The sequence below is a fragment of the Styela clava genome, chromosome 6, assembly GCF_964204865.1.
Source record: "Styela clava chromosome 6, kaStyClav1.hap1.2, whole genome shotgun sequence".
NCBI classification, from domain to species: Eukaryota; Metazoa; Chordata; class Ascidiacea; order Stolidobranchia; family Styelidae; genus Styela; species Styela clava.
Window position 1 is genome coordinate 9,798,102 of NC_135255.1, and position 17,184 is coordinate 9,815,285.

General features: G+C 34.4%; 2 protein-coding genes across 2 annotated transcripts; both read left to right on the plus strand.

Moving 5' to 3' along the window:
* The first annotated feature begins 9,649 nt into the window (after positions 1-9,649).
* LOC120331005 (uncharacterized) lies at positions 9,650-11,251 on the plus strand. Its single transcript, XM_039398021.2, has 3 exons — positions 9,650-9,810; positions 10,233-10,447; positions 10,926-11,251. Exons 1-3 carry the CDS (start codon positions 9,762-9,764, stop codon positions 11,139-11,141), a joined length of 480 nt encoding a protein of 159 aa, XP_039253955.2. The 5' UTR covers positions 9,650-9,761; the 3' UTR covers positions 11,142-11,251.
* Positions 11,252-15,486: 4,235 nt separating this feature from the next.
* LOC120331526 (uncharacterized) lies at positions 15,487-16,896 on the plus strand. Its single transcript, XM_039398613.2, has 3 exons — positions 15,487-15,644; positions 16,103-16,314; positions 16,592-16,896. Exons 1-3 carry the CDS (start codon positions 15,593-15,595, stop codon positions 16,796-16,798), a joined length of 471 nt encoding a protein of 156 aa, XP_039254547.1. The 5' UTR covers positions 15,487-15,592; the 3' UTR covers positions 16,799-16,896.
* Positions 16,897-17,184: the final 288 nt, after the last annotated feature.

The following is a 17,184-nucleotide window of genomic DNA, read 5'->3' on the forward strand; positions in this document are numbered from 1 at the left end:
GGCAAGGTTATTGTGACATTGTAAACCTCGGAGTATTTTACACAAATTAGCATTGATTTAAAATAAATGCTGTTGCTTTTTTTACAAACAAATTGTCTTTATAATTTATAACATCCAAATACAATTTAATCTTAGTCAATATTTCATTTATATCACCTCTCCTAAGCATATGCTTTGTACAGATAGCGTGAATTGTGCGAGATACCATAAATAAGATCAGTACATCTAGAGAAAATACATTACGCTTCTACATTAAATTAACGTCTAATTGAAAAATGAAGAATATCTGAACAGAAGGTTTTGTTTGCTTGGGATAGTGTTTTTATGTAGCTTCAACTCCGGAAGCCATTTTATTCACCAAATCATAAATAAATCCATGTTTGAAATCATCAATTCTTCGACATGTTAGCGTTATATCTGCCGACTGACTTTTCAAAACGAATCATTCAAGTGGTAAATTCGCAAAAAGGCTTGTTCTCGTTTTTTTTTTTAATATCACATCTACTTTGCAATATATTACATTCAGCTATACAAATTACACGTGGTAATGACCTCCCCGACTAACATCGTATCACGGCGATCTACCAAAATAAAATCAAGGTGGTGATTTTATCTAATCGCTTTATCGTGAAGCAAATACCGAAGTCGCAATTCAATAACCGAAGAAACTACGTCAATAATCTATAACTAATAACGTAAAATATTGATAATTGAAGAATTATATGGCGTACGTTGAACCATAAATAATACCGCACATTAACTAATATACATTAAAATTACACACCGTATAGCGTAAATGAGCCATCAGCGCATTATATATTTAGTAACAGGAATTACCAGTATGATCATGTTTTGGAATGTATTAAATATGGAAATTTCAGTTTATACTTGCTTTCATATTTCGACTATTTACTCCATTAATGAAATACCCGAAATTCTCAAACGCAACTACGAATGTTTAGAATTCATGTACCAGTGTCCAATGCCCACGAAAGGGTAATAACTTAAAATAAAGGTACGGAGAATTTATATCATATCGTATTCAGTCTTAGAAAACTTAAAATTTACCTGCGTCGCGCGTTCACCGTGTAAGATTTCAATGCAATCTGACACAGTTATGTTTGGAGCAATACTTGACTCATTTATGAAGGTTTTCTGAAAGGCATTTCGTCCACCATCATCGAAGAAATCATTTCAACAATTTTCAATCACAACTTATTATCTCACGAATTAATGAGATTCGATATGCGGATTGTCACTTTGGGACCATACGTCAATACCAAATTCGTAATGGGGTGTCCAAAAATAAAAATAACAAAACTGCAATCTTTGTGCGTTTAGAATATGTAAAATCGATTTTTTTTCAACGTTAAGTAAGATAGATAACGGAAATGATAATATCCGACACCACAACCCATTTGAACGTCACATTCAGGTGCCGGCGGAAGAAAATCCGAACTATATTTAGAAAACGACGACACACTGATCGTATCTGTTTTATCACAGCATGTTGCCAGATATTATTTTATTAGCAACATTCAGAGTTTTTCCTTTATCGTTGCAATTATTAATCAAATAATATAATTTGTAGCATCTAACCTCACTCTCCTCCCATTCAAAAAACATCAATCAACCTAAACTAGGAATAATTTCCGATGCCAGGTTGAAACACGTGGATATAAAATTCTCTTCAATATAAAATCGTTAGTGTCTTATTCCAATACGTTACCGAGCGGAAAATAGAATTATATACCTAATAAATAAATATTAGGTTTTATAGTTATTAAAAATGAAATTAGATTCACTCGAATGACTGAGGCATTTAGAGAAGTTTATTGGTTTTTACTGCGTGATGTTATTATATATATATATATATATTCATTATATTATTAATGATATTAAAATTGAACAACACACAATGGTTTCAGATGTTTAAATCAATGCGGTATTCCAGTTTACCTAATAAACCTCTTGATAGTTATTATTTTATTCTCATAAACAAGAAGAAAGCACTCGCAGTTCAGTGCACACTACCCTAATACCCCCATTATTTTCTTAACTTTTACAAGAACTGCGACTGAATACCAAAAGCGTCTAGTTACAGGTTCAGTCTTGACTGCATCTACCGTGTCGATGAACCGTGCATATTCAACAGAAGTGTTAATGAGAGAACTTCGGATGACAGTTGCCAGAAACAATTTGAAACATTGGTCAATATCAGTATCTTTTAACCGTGAGGAACAGAAGACAAAAAGCTTATCAAAATACCACAAAATAAGTGAGTGCAATAGTTTACAATAATTGAGTATGGAACGCAATTCAACAAAATCTGACCTTCTATGCTTTAATATGCAATATAGACAAATTCCACAATACTTTAATTAAAAGATATTGCTCATCCACAAAGCCATACGCGACAGGTTCAATAGCTTCGAGTTTCTGACGAATACCGCGTCACCGGCGCGGATACCGTCCGTCTTGTGTGCCTATTTACGTTATGAGATAAGCCGTGATCAATACGACGCCTAATATCGTAACGTCTCAGAATCTGTCCACAGCAATAAACTATGAAAACATCTACAAGTTGGTACAGACAATAATAAATACTAAGTAATATCATTACCACTGATAAAATTGATATCATTTACTCATATGTGGAGAATATTTGAGGAAAGACAAGATTATGGGTTGACAACTTTAACCATCGTAGTGTGTTTCCACCGCAATTGCGATTGATTTCAATTATCGGATGAATATTTTAAAACCAGCTGAAAAAGCAGCACGGTTGTCGCCATGTCCTAAACGTGTATTATTCATGAATGCGTGGCCTAAAAGCAAGTTTTACGGGAGTTTCAAAGACTGTATGGTATGGCTGCGTCCGGTATTTGGAATGCTCATCGTGAACAACTTAAATGCATGCTTCTTCGTTTAGCAAATTCCATATTGAAATATTAATTTTAGGCTTTTAATTTGAATTTCACGATGTTTTGTCATAACAAAGACTACATGCCTCGCAATACGCTTTGCGAGGACCTAATCTTTCGCATATGAATAATCTGTTGTGGAACTTCCATGACTGGTTACAGTCATACTGAAAACGAAGGTTATCAAGATTTGGAGTGGAAAGAAAATACGTGAATTCAGCATATACTCAAAATACATTCGCACTTCGCTTCTTTGGCCCAATATGACCAAGTTTGTAAATGATGCATGAAACGAATTGTGGATTTTTTTGTTTGACACATTTCTTTAACTTTTAACTTCTCTAATTGGTCAAAATCAATTTCTTTTTGCGTCATCACCCCTTTTTACGAACTGAAAGTACTGAAAAAGTTATTCTATAAGTATTGTATGAATTCGAAATTTTGGTACCAGTTTTTTGGCTTCCCTGAGAATGGAAAATAAATGACTAACTAACTATCATGAATGGCAAAAATATAAATTCACAGATATATACAAGGCACCCCGATGTAGGTGTGATAGAGTTGAGCATGACAATGCTAAGAACATCATTATTTCTTACAGCTAGCAACATTACAGTAGTTTCTCATGCCGTACATAACCAGACCATGATGTCTTTCCATAGTATCTCGCAGCGTATAAATTTCCTTGTGGCAGAATCGCCATTTCGTTAAAACGGAAAGGGGGCTAAAAGCGAGATCCATGCCTCTAATAAATTATTTACGGTGATACAAACTGGAACGATATTGAAAAAGAGAAACTTAACACTATACTTCCAAAGGACAAGCGACTTTTACAACCATCCAATTTGCCGATGGTCTTGACCCCGTTAAACTAAAGTAAACATTCCAATCAACTGTCGCAATAGAAGAATGATGAAAATTGAATAGAGACCAATTTGTGTGTGCTCGCGTCAACGTAGAATTGAATATGAATAGTAAATGAAATTACAGCAATTGTAAATTCTCGAATAAACTGACAAACATCACACTGGCACGAAATGTTTGAAGTTTATTAAAATCAATGGATTCATTTGGAATTTTATGTTACTGTAGGATATATATATACAAAGGTATTGTCTTATAAATGGCGACGTGATTAATAAACAGAATTCATCTATAATTGCTATAGAATTTGAATTGCATTCTGATAATTTAGATCAACTTTATTCACTGAGTGTATCGGTTCACAAATATAAGTTGTGGATATAGGATAGAACAAGTATTGTAATAGCAACTTAACGTACTGGATATATATATATATATAATATGAAAATTACATTGTGTTTTTATTCAATTTGATATATCTTTTGAGTCAAGAAGGTCTCGTTATTATGCTGGTATTGCTTTTCGAGTCGCGTAATATTTTTGGTAATATTGAAGCCAACATGAAATGCATTGAAATGTCGGCTCAAAATTTTAGCAACACAGAGTAGCCTACTTACCTGGTTTCATAGATGAAAAGTTTTTCAGATTCAACACACGAAAAAAATTAAATTGTGAAAATCTTGAGTAACTACAACATGCGTTGTTTTCCTAGTGTTGAAGCTGTTCATTATCTGAACTTAATTTTTTTTCAACTCTTCTTCGGCCTCTGAATGCTTTCTCACTTTTCTATCTTGCCCCTTCTGATATACCACCAACATAATCAGCTGAAATATTTTATATTCACTGAAAGGGGCTCCAAATAAAGTATATATTTTAAATCCATCCTTTTGTCTGGGTTTACACGTAAGCAGAAACGTTGCGTCTTAATTTATTTACGTTCGATTATTGAAACACGTGGCGGACTAGGATTGACGTTTACGCAGAAACTTTTTCGCAGTTTTTACGCCCGTTATCGAATCTGGTATTTTGCTTCACTCGATCGTTAGTGTTAAGTTAAAGGCTAGAAATCGCATTAGGGTGAGTTTATCGCGACATGTACACAGAAAAGCAATTAGAACTGAACTAATTCATAACCCCATCGATTTAGCCGCTAGATGAGCCTATTGAGGCAAACAGTAAGCGCTGACGACAAATTTATTGTAGATCGGACTCCATTCATACACTACCCAACGTTTTGAAATCTATTTCAAAAAAAGAATACAGGTTTAAATTATTCGGAATGCGAGATATTCGTATTTTACGCCACGCAGTTAAGCACTTACCTTAATGATTCATTGTTTATTCTCCGAATAACTCGCAGTCCTTTATCTTGCCATAGTGAAATTTTAATTTTCCAAATTTTCAGATAATTAGTTCTAAATGAAGTTATTCAAACGTCACTTTTCCAATTCGGCAATTTAATCCGTTTCGAAAAATTATTCACATTTTCGAAAGAATAAAACTTACCAGATTTTTCGCGTATTTGAATATTTGAATTAATTCGGGAATTATTCTAGTCGATTATGGGCCTTACTTAAATTGAACAATTTCGACTTTTCCGCGATGGTCAATAGGTAAATAAATAGGCATGACAATTGAATTCCTGTAAAAAGAATCTTCCCTTAAAATTTTAACAGTGCTTTTTAGGTTGGTTTTTGAATGGCAAAAAATAATCATTCGCCGGTCGCCTGAAAGCTTCTCTCTCTTGGGATTATGGACATTGGGCGTAAAACGGAAATTACATAAATGAATATTACGCATGAATGAATATTATAGTTTGCGTGTGTATATTGCACTGAAAATATCAGAATTACGTTATGTTTTAATCGACAATATTGTAATTGACATAGGTATCTCAATGCTACGAAGAACAATGAAACATTAAATGCGGTTAATTAAATACTAACATAAAGAGAATATGTGTACATTCATCCATAATATATTTCCTCTTTTGCTTTATAACATTTAAGCTATTATAGACGCAAATCATTAATTTGTGTGATCATTAATTGGGTTTCAGATCTATCAAACACTAATCAGAACCCGAATCAGGAATTCCTCATTCAGAATTCCGGCGTAGGTCTGAAAGCTGAAAATAGCCTATCAGAAGTAGCTGTCTTTAATCAGTAGCCAGCACGGATGACGACTCCTGTTTTGAATGTGATTTACAAAAATGTTTGTTTGTTCATCTCGACCTTCAATCCCACAGATTACCAAAACTGAATTTGACTTTGTTTTCTGATAGTTATTACAGAGCCATTATTTTATTAAAACTTTGCGTGCAAACAATGCGATTCTATGTTGATTATACATTTTTTAATTTACCCAAATCAAGCGATCAATATGGTGTAATAAAAGAACTTCTTTATATTGTAGTTGGTGTTATAGTTCATTTCTTTTATTTTTCTTATTGATGATTTCTTTAGCGTCCGCAAATTATAAGGATAAGAACTTGGCAAAGAACAATTACAACCTGGAGATTCCCATCGGAAACATTAAACTGTATTGGGACGAGGCACCCTCCCCACATTAATAAGCATTACGCCGAAATTACTGAACTCTATAGCGCCACCTTGCTGAAATCCGATGTCTATTGCTATGATGTGATGAGATATTGAGGAATACCACCTGTTAGACACAAAATGGACCTATGGGTCGTTTTGTTATTATTGTTTTTGTTCGTATTTCTCTTTTCGTTTTTATGAAAAAATCGCTTTTCTCATTAACTACTGGATCAATTCCTTATTTTACTGTGGTTTTTATTTATTTATTTAGTATGTAAAACAATCGAGGACATATATATATATATATATATGTTTTTTAAATATCATAAACAATCCGAAGTGGATGCTCAAATAAAAATTCACACTTGATCAAATTATTCAATGTTGTATTATGTGAATGTAATGTACAATTCTCTGCTCTCGCCTGGTTAATCCAGAATATCAGCATATATTCGAGTTCTTATTTCTGAAAATGTTTTTGAGATCGAATGTAAGCCTATCGTAGCGATATTTTACAAAAAAAGGGCATGACAAGCTCGACCGCAAGTCAAATTTATAGAATAATTTTATTTAGTCCCATAGATGGAGAAGAAACGTTACCGACGGACCTCATGCTTGTATCCGTATCAGCGCCTGAGATACAAATTGATGACAGGAAACATTTGCACTTGCCTACATTTTTGTACTTGGTATCAATATTCTATATTAGTATGTTTGAATGGCACATGTAAAATGTTTAAAGCAACGGTGTGTATTTTTACAATTCATATGAGAGCCACATGTAAACTAAACGGAAAGATTACTATTAGCAGTGTCGCAAGCGACGATAAGGCCAATGAGTTATACATATATACATATTTACTGTTGTGAAAATGTTGACACACTATTAGAACTGTTGGGTGTGGCCGAACAATAAGTTTATCCTATCGTCGATGTATATATAAGGAGGGAAGAAAATTTTCCAAAATAAAGTTATTGAGGAAACAATTTTAGCATACCAAATTACGTTGGAAAGTTGGAGTCTCCGCAGTAAATACCACAGTGTCGAAACCACAACAACGTTCATTGCTAAATATGTAGTAAAATAGACTGAGTTCGGTTTCAGGAACATGAGAACGATCATGCCCATATAAAACTTATGTCATATATGACTCATATTGTCATTGTTTTCAACATGATATTCAATGTTTAATTCTCTATTGAAATGTTCTGTGTATAGTTTGCAAAACTTAACTCAAAAAAAACTTTCACTGGAAATAATACACGACTTTTTCCATAATAAAGTATGGATAAAATGCACGAAAACAAGTAACGTCAGATTGTCAGGCAGCAAAACTATCAATATATTACTGATGTAATACTACGGTGAATTATTTTGTTATGTGCACGCCTTCATTTCGATTACACCTAACATTGAACTGGAACTTTCGACAGTTTGGAAAAAAAGAGGTTTGAAAAGAATAATCGGCCTGTTGTATTTACATAATGAAAGCAATGCCCTCACAAAGCCAGTATTCGAAACGGCGCCGGTCAGGGAGTAGTCATGAAAGAAAAATTGATGAAATAAAACAATTAAATTATAATATACGTCTGTATGGTGTTCATATATTTCAAAAATACTCTACTATGTCCGTTTTGAACAAAGAAAATTCTTTGCAATTTGGAACCAAATTTGGAATGCAAATTGCTCAACTTTCGACTTCAATCGACTGAAAAATATGGTCTGGTAGCAGGATGAACTTGCATTGACTAGTTATAGTTTTCCACGTGGCGTTTCTGGTAACAACGAATTGCATTGCTGAATATTATTAATTGTCAAATCAGATCAAATATCCAATGCACTAATGAATATAAGTAATACATTTCTATACCAAACATTGGAAAATCTGCTCAAGCCCATTTATTAGGAATTTATTTTCCGGAAATTTAAGTTAGATGTAATAAAAAGGAACGCCTCGATCGACACAATGTTATATAGAGCGTGGGCTAAATTATGATGACGTTAACGACGAATTCAGGAAGCGTAATCGCTTATCGCCATCAATGATAAGGCATTGAATATGAAAACTTTTTGTCGGCAATTTGAGATATGTTCAGAGGTCGATAAATGGAGAGGGCGTTATGTTTAAATCCGATCTTGGGGTCTCCTTCTCGTAACATCCCAACACAATATTATACTTCGAATACATCAGAAACAATACGAGTAATCCATAGAATGAGTGGTGTGCGAGAAATTGTAGTGAACTCTTTTCAGAGAACGTATATACAGAGCAAAAGAAGATGTAAGATCACGTCGTTTTTCTAGTTGTTGGTCGTAAACGATTTCATTAATGGTTTTCCACACGACGGTTAAACATTGTTTTTATGATTCAATTGTTCGATAAGCTCATGCATTCAGTGCCGTATAAAAGATAATTAAAATTTTTCAAACTCATGACATAATAGCGGCATGATTTTTTCGATGATCTAATTCTAGTTGAAAATATTGTAATATTAACAGATCTTTGTGCTTTATGCTTCACTATCTCGCCCCGGATAACGCTATATCAGGAAACAGATACCCGAGCATACGTGATTACTGGTCCATTTTTTTATTTTCCGCTTGGCTAATACAATATTTACGCATATTCGGAATAATTTGAAAAATGGAATATATATATATATAAACTTTGATTGCATAAGTGTAACAAGATTTTATTATATGTAATTAAAGAGTCCTTCTGCTCGCAAACACAAATGTACTTCTGTGACGTTAAGTCTGATTAAAGTCATACTTTCTCAGACAAGCAGTTTACAACAATGACAAGAAAAGAACAATCATGCGGTTAAAATATAGCGATGAATAAATTTGTTTAAAATTTAAATTTCAGATTAATTGCAACCAAACAATGGATAAACAATTATTTATATTTAGTAAGCAGAGTACGATGTGAAAATGCGATGGGTATCTATAGATTAAAATAACTGTTTCGTAGCGTTCTCAACTGATAGTTATATATATATTACTATAATTTAGTAAACCATAATTTTATGTCGTTTCATGTTAACCAGGGCGTCAAAATAGGGAGAAGTCACGTCATTGTCCAGGTTCGAGTAATTTAGATACAGTTTATCATCGATGGAAACTACAGTGAAATATGAGTAAACTCGGAATGTTTTTATTCATTGCATCCGATCAATAACCTTTATTGTGATTGATAATTATTTTAATGAATGGGGAAGTAATGTTCTATGCTTTCGTGTAGGTAAACAAGCACTACTTCATGAATATGTGTAACACGAATGTTCCATTTTATAAAAGATATTGAAAGGTATAACATTATGTCATGTGTTTAGTGTAAGCAGTCTAGGAATGTACAAAAAGCGGTACGAAGATCTTGAAAATTATTCCTTCGATTTGTTCCGAAAGTGAAACAACTAACTCGAAAAAATGAAGTTTTTACTCGTTCTCGTGGCAACCGTTGCGTATGCAACAGCAGGTAAGGTAATTTTTGGTTCAGAACGAGTCTCTAGACTAGACAACCGCGTCGGAATGTATTTAGAACTGTCGTAATTTTCCTGGCCAGGTTTATACCCAAATTCTTAATATATTTATTACGGGGTTATTCAGCTTGTGGGAACGAGGTTTGCAGTCGGTATCTTAAATTTACAACTTATCATAAATTTACCTCAACGTAAGATTATTCTTTAAATGTATAATCCGTTATGTCGTCTTCAATGGCATATCTGTAACAGACATGCACAGCGACTGGTAAATATCAATTTCTTCTAATGGTAGCATAAGAAGAACACGGAATCCATAAAATTCCGGGGATGAACCCATACAATAAAGCTTTAATCGAAAATAAAATAATCTAACTAGCCTACTGGGAAAATTTATGGATTTCAATTTTTTTTTCAGCTCCTGCCTGCAAAGGAAAAATTTCAGATGGTTTCTGTTATTTCATTGGTAAAATGGCGCGAGGTGGTGCTCTGGTAGAACAGGCTGAAAGCAACTGTGAGCAAGAGGGAGCAGCACTTGGTCAATTCAGAAGCTTGAAGGCATACAGTCAGGTTCACGATTTCCTGCTTGCCAGTGCACCTGGAACAATGATCCTTACAGGAATGTCATACGATGTAAGTATAAAAATATATACGTGGAACTTTTACTAGTATGTTCCGGTATGTGGTTTATAAATAATTATTGACGTTTGGTGAATAGCTTTAATATCACTCACCATTATGTGTCCTGCAGTTAAATTACTAGTTTTTTGTCACTTAGAAAAATGTAAATCCATGCGGGTTTATGTAAAGTTTTCTTGTTATGAGAGTCTTAGGATAGTCCATTGAAAAATTCAAAGGCGGCAAACACACAGCGTGATAAATGATGTCGGGGTTGAGGTATTAGTTGCTAAACGGAAAGATAAACACGAGACGTTCATTTTCCATTTTCAAAGAAGTTCCATAATTTGTACCTTAGTACGTAGCTTCTGAGCATGGCAAACGTTTTTCCATCTACATGCTGAAATTGAACACAAAAAATCATCTCATTCGTGGAAACTGTTGTGACGCTAATCACAACTCTCATTTTAAATACTCTTTTTTATATTTTCAGCAAAAGTTAAACAAAAAGGTCCCCCTATTGGCGGATGGTGAACCAATTTCCTACAAGCCTAAGTGGTTCGAAGGTCATCCCATCAAAGAAAACAAACACGGAGAAATGGTTTTTATGGCTAACAGAAACGACAAGTTCAATGGAATGATGAATGCTCAAGATGGCAGCCGTTACAGCGTGTACCTGTGCGAAAAAAAAATGGAGGAAGATCTCTAAACATACTATAACTTTACATCGATTTCCCATTTTTAATTTATGTTATAATATCAATTGCCTCAAAAATTTCATAAATGTTTGTGCAAAATAAACATCACGCTTGACAAACACTTGGTAACACGTCATGATTAACTGCATTTGTGGGCGATCATATTCACTTCGACCAGTCGCAGCATTCAGTTTGAGCTGGTAGAAAGACGAGATCAAAGTCATATCGGCTTGAGTGCAGATGGCGGCATTTATTCAAATGTTTGTTCCATCCGAATGTTAATCAGAACATATTTTAAGGTTGGGCAATGTAGCTCAAAAAATCGCCAACCTGCTCTCGACCGCGATCGACTGAAATCTTTAAAATAGCTCGCGATCGACTAAATCCCACACAAAAAAGTATGGGTATATAGATAACTGCACACACGCATACAAAAAATTCCATCACTGCCAATAAGAAGGCTTTGTGGGCGCATTGTGAAATCAACACAAAATTTGTATTTTTTATGTTCCATTTGAGTTGTAGATTTAAATATTTAATTGAACACGGAGTATATGTTTCATCATTTATTTAAGATTTCTTCATATCATTCAGATATAAGGCGTGCCTAATTTTTAGTCGTAAGTGTTGAAAATTCTTTATTAAGAAACCTTGCCAAGTACTCATGTATTATCTGAACAGCAATAAAAATAATTTTTTAAACCATGAATGTTACATGACTGCTTAAACTTCAGTATCTAATTTACAATTTCCCCCAAGTGCGATTCTTCGCTCGCTTGTAAACAGAAAAATTGCGCATACTGATGCTATCATTGCGACTAAAATTTATCTCACTACTTTTGGAGTGAGACAATAACTTTGCATATTGCAGAGGCTATTGTAGGGTCGTTCGTCAGTCAAGACACGCGATATTCGGCACTTCATTTTCAATTGAATAATAAAAATAATTAATTAATTAAATTATATATTTTTGCGGAGACAGAGGGTATACGTATGCCAAACAGGGATGTGCACATGTTATGCCAACATAGTTGAGTCGAACATTTTGATCACTAGTACATCACACACATTATCCTGAGTGCTTCGGTTGTACGTGACAACGCGCACATTTTTCCGCACATGCATCAAATTCCACTTGTTTATTGATCTATAGGTTTTTGAAACCCTTTTGTGTATGATTTCATCCCTAGAATTTGTACGCTTTTTCTTTCATTCAAGCCGCGTGTTGGAAGTAAGTTTTGTAATATTGCGTGTTGGTTTTCAACTGGTTTATTTATATCCATCATTTGACATCCTCAAATCGATGATGCCAGTAAATGTTTGACACAAAAAGATCAGTATCATCTGCAATAAAAACAGCAGTACCCACTCAAATAACAGCTTGGGGATGGATACTCATATTGTCTGCTCCATCCCGTAGCGTTTCAAAATGAAACCTGCCTCTTACCAGTTTACATGAGTGTCGCTATCTAAGCTCAGCCAGAGACAAAAAAGTGCGGTTGGCGTGACGAAATGTTTTCAAATATATATTCAACAATAAGATTATTTGATTGCATATTACTGAAAGTTACGTGTTATATGTTATATGTTTTTTCCCATTGCACTATTTCTTTACTGATATTCGATGATAGGACGCATATCTGACATAGTTTTTCAAGTGTTTAGATAGGTTTAATCTTTTCCACGCAGTTCTGATGGGAATGCGCGAATAAATCTAAGAATCGCTAATATTGGTTTGCAATGCGATGAAATCCCATCTTGGCATTTCTGCCTCTTGCAATTGCTCCGTATATTTATCGGAGAAGTTCTGTGACGTAGATGTTCTGTCCTCAGTAGATATTGCAGAATTGATCTTTATTTTACCATTTTACATGTAATGCTTTTTGTTAAACCTGTTATCTATCGTAAATACAGCACATTTGACTATGTTGTAGTGTAACTTTTTTGGCCTCACTTTTTTGATATTTGTAGTTAGATCTCTTGGGTCTCTGTCAAACAATGTTACATACAAAATATTCATTGTAAGTTGCAAAATATGATTATGTTGTTGGAATAGCTTTACATTTTACTATCCGTATATCATTCATTGTCGAGAATATTAATGAAATCATAAAATCTAAAACCCGTTTTCGTGAATTTTTTTGTTGTAGCTGAACTTGAGGGACAGCATGACAACAGGCAAGGGAAGCACGGTCGCCTTTTTCAGTTTCTGGCATGGTTTCTTAAAAGGGGACCCCGGCCTCCTTGGGGACCACGGATCGGTTATCTGGGCGCATGATCAAACAGATGGAAATGCGAATATATAATAATTATGTATTTTTATAGAAGAGGAGAAGCAAGTGTCGAGAGTCTTTAGCAGTTTGAAAAGCATTGGCATAGAACATAAAAATTCATTCTTTCCAAGGGATATACTATGAAATGTAGCAATTTTTTCATTCGTGTTTTCGTGATGGCATTATCTTTCACTGCATCGTCGTGATCATCCCGCTGCATAACAATCCTTGCTAACAAATAGTTGACTTTTCTCCACCGGGAGAAATATATTTGCGCACAAACTGTACGCAATCCAGTTGAACCACTGTCGACTGGATTAGCAGACTTGTATTCTTAATTGCAACAATAGCGGGTATTTTGAAATAGTACTCTTTATTTTATTGTTTCCAACATTGTTTCCCTATCTATGGGTCGCCTGAAAATATTTTCTGTACGATTTTTTTCAACAAATTTCTAAAAGTTCTCGATTTCATTTCCTAGTAAATTTGGTGCTTCCGTAATATGTGCACCAAGATGGCGCACAACATGTGTACTCGGTTAGGAGTCAGGTTGTGCGCCATTATAGTGCACAGATTTGACGAAAAACACTAATACAAATATCAAGCCGTAAAAAAATTGCTCAAGCAATTCTGCGAACTTCACACCCATGTAGAAATGATGGGCAATGACCTCAAGGTGAATATTCACAAATAAAACATTATGTCTGAAAACAAGGTTGGGCCCAAAAAGGCCCCTTGTCTGCAGGACTATATGTTGTATTTTACGCATGTACAGTACTGTATTCTTCCTGTTTTAAAACACACAACTAGTTCCAGGCAATTTTTTGGTGTATTTTTATAAAATTCACTCAGATGTTTTCTAAACCCGGATGTCAATTTCGGTATTTCAGGACTAACATGCGTTAAATTGTACTTATTTTAATTTTTCTTGCAAGCAAAAAGGGCGAGGCTCTGTGACGCAAGCATTTGATCTTCGTATCCATATTCTTGAGCATTGCCTTCGTGCTATTCTAAAAATTACCAAGCATTGCTCGTTGTAATAACCCTCAAATGCAGGCGTAACTTGGCTTTAAATTTTGTCCAAATTCGGAGAATTCGAAAAATAAAATAATGGTTGTAAGTAACGGTAGGTCGTGAGTGCCCGTGACTATAACGTTTTACAAAAAGAAAAATGGATATTGTGTAGATCAAAACATTATTACGTCACGTTTTAGAGGAAATCAACAGCGTCAAAAATGCTGTGACGGCATTGTTACTGTGAAGATTGTAACTGCAACAAAGATTTACGTCAACTTTCCGGAATTTCGACGCCGGAACTATTTACATGACGCTTCTTTATTAAAAATCATGAACATATTTAAAGAAAATGGCAGGTAATTGTCAAGCGGATAATTAATAGTTTTGTATAATTTTATATTTTTCAAATAATTGTGACTGAACAGTAGGAATTTTATCACAGACTCGTACTCGCACCAAACGCATCCTCTAAATTAAATTGAAGTAATAACGTTCAAATCTCACAAGATAATATTGAATTGTTACCTTTTTATTGATGGATATAGGAAAATGAGCAAATTAATTTTGAGAATGCGTTGCAAAATCTCCATTGTGGTGGCGATATTTAGTGAATAATTTTGAGTAGCATCATCATTTCATAAATACCATTAAAATCAAACAAAGATACTTTCCAATATCTGGTGTACAAATCATACGACGGAAATTGTTATTTAGACGGCATACTAACTCTTAATCGCTGCATTGTTGGAAACGTTCAGTAATTATACTACCGGCAATGTTTCAAAAATAATCTAATTATATCGCACATAGGCGTATTACAGTAATAGCCCATAAACATGATTACAAAAATACAATAAGCATGTTTCATTCGAGCAATATTTGCTCTGACAAATATGATTACTACAGTCAATTTGAAATTGTGCGTGGCTGCCATTGTTCTAATCTAATTCCTTTCTCTATTTTGGCGCGTTGTGAATACCGTTACGCAATATTTAGCTTAGAGAGAATATCGGCGGGAGTTAGTTGATTCTTTTAGCTGGTAAACATAGTTTAATCACGATTCTGATGAACATGTGTATTGTCAACAACAAAGAATAGGGTATAAAAGGCGCACTTGAACAAGTCTAACATTTAATGTTCAGCATCGAAAAGAAACAACAACAAACTGAATAATGAAGATACTTGTCGTTTTCGTCGCTCTGGCTTTTGTCTCTCAAGCTGCAGGTATGAATGCATATTGGTAAGGAGCATAAAGCATGACCGGACCCGGTCTTTGCAGTACACAAGTGCTCTTCAATTGAATAAATTATTTCATATTTTTGATATGCTCCTGCCATTTGAAAAATGTGTTTTTGGGTGACAATCCTAAGAAACGATCCAGCTACAGAACTCTAGCAGTGACAACGTGGATATTTGTGTAATTTGATCGCCACGTTGATTGTGTCATAAACTTTAAATGCAATCTTTCTCTTTGAATTTTTCTCACAGTGATAAATGCAACAAAATGATACGATCTTATAATTCTTATTACGCAACAGTGCCTCTAGCGTATATTATGAAACAATAAATTTACCTGTGTCCATACTATGTCGCAAACCCCCCATCTGTAACAACTAATTTGTCCAGCTTGACTCACTGGTAGTTATCACAACGAGATGACATCGTAATGAAATACTTATCAGGTGAATGTGATGGAGTTGATGTTGACGGTTCCTGTTACTTCTGGAAAGGAACCAAAGTAGGTGGTTTGAAGTTCAAAAAAGCCGAGGAGGCCTGTGCTGAAGAAGGAGGACATCTCGCGGAATTCCGAACCCAGCAAGCATATGACACAGTTCGTTTCTATTTGTTAGGGGTAAAGCCACAGACCATGCTTCTTATTGGAATGAAGTACAATGTAAGTAATCACATTATATAGAATATATGGAAACTGTTGAATCGTGTCTACGGAATAAACATCTTAAAAAACCACACGTTGTTTCGTATATCTTCCATTTAAATATACAATTTTCCTTCAAGGCGCGATTGATGTCGTCTTGTACTAAACACTAGAATGACTAAAAACCATAAAATAAATGCTATCATATTTTGAAGGTTAGAAAAATAACGACATGTTAAAACGATTTGTTACGATGAAAATTTTTAACATCTGAATATAATTGGTTCCTTTTCAGTACAAGAAAAAGAATAACCCAGTAATGTTGAGATCCGGCAGTGCCATTACGTATAAACCTGACTGGTTTGAGAATCACCCCATTGACTCACACAAAAATGAAGAAATGGTAATCATCGCCAGCAAGAACAGTAAATTCAGCGGATTGATGAATTCCGAAAACGGTTGCCGATACGCTCTGTTTCTGTGCGAGATATCATTAGAGTGATCTGGCTATGACCTTAGAATGAATGGATCGACATTTAATATTGTTTTCAATATTTAATTTAATTATTTCATGAGAAAATAAAACATAATCTTGCATTAGTTACATGTTTATTTGAATGCAGTATATTGTAAAAGCACATTGCGAATAGAAGTGAACCAGAATAAGGCTATAGTCAAAAGAGTCTATTCATCTTGAGCTCATTCACATCTTGATCTGCCCACAGAACCTTCTGAGAATTCGCTGTGGTACTTTACCTATAGTTCCAAATATGCAATGTGTCAGATAACCTCGGGATGGGTGCTAGTTTGCAATTTTATAAGAAAGCAATATATGAAGAATAAAATATTTTACAGCCTTCAAATTAGCGAAATAACAAAAATAAAAGA

Excerpts from the sequence above, each read along its gene's own strand:
- LOC120331005 (XM_039398021.2), top strand. The coding sequence starts at position 9,762 with ATGAAGTTTTTACTCGTTCTCGTGGCAACCGTTGCGTATGCAACAGCA. Across the intron at positions 9,811-10,232 it reads CGTTGCGTATGCAACAGCAG|CTCCTGCCTGCAAAGGAAAA; the intron begins GTAAGGTAATTT and ends TTTTTTTTTCAG. Across the intron at positions 10,448-10,925 it reads TTACAGGAATGTCATACGAT|CAAAAGTTAAACAAAAAGGT; the intron begins GTAAGTATAAAA and ends TTATATTTTCAG.
- LOC120331526 (XM_039398613.2), top strand. The coding sequence starts at position 15,593 with ATGAAGATACTTGTCGTTTTCGTCGCTCTGGCTTTTGTCTCTCAAGCT. Across the intron at positions 15,645-16,102 it reads TTTTGTCTCTCAAGCTGCAG|GTGAATGTGATGGAGTTGAT; the intron begins GTATGAATGCAT and ends AATACTTATCAG. Across the intron at positions 16,315-16,591 it reads TTATTGGAATGAAGTACAAT|TACAAGAAAAAGAATAACCC; the intron begins GTAAGTAATCAC and ends GTTCCTTTTCAG.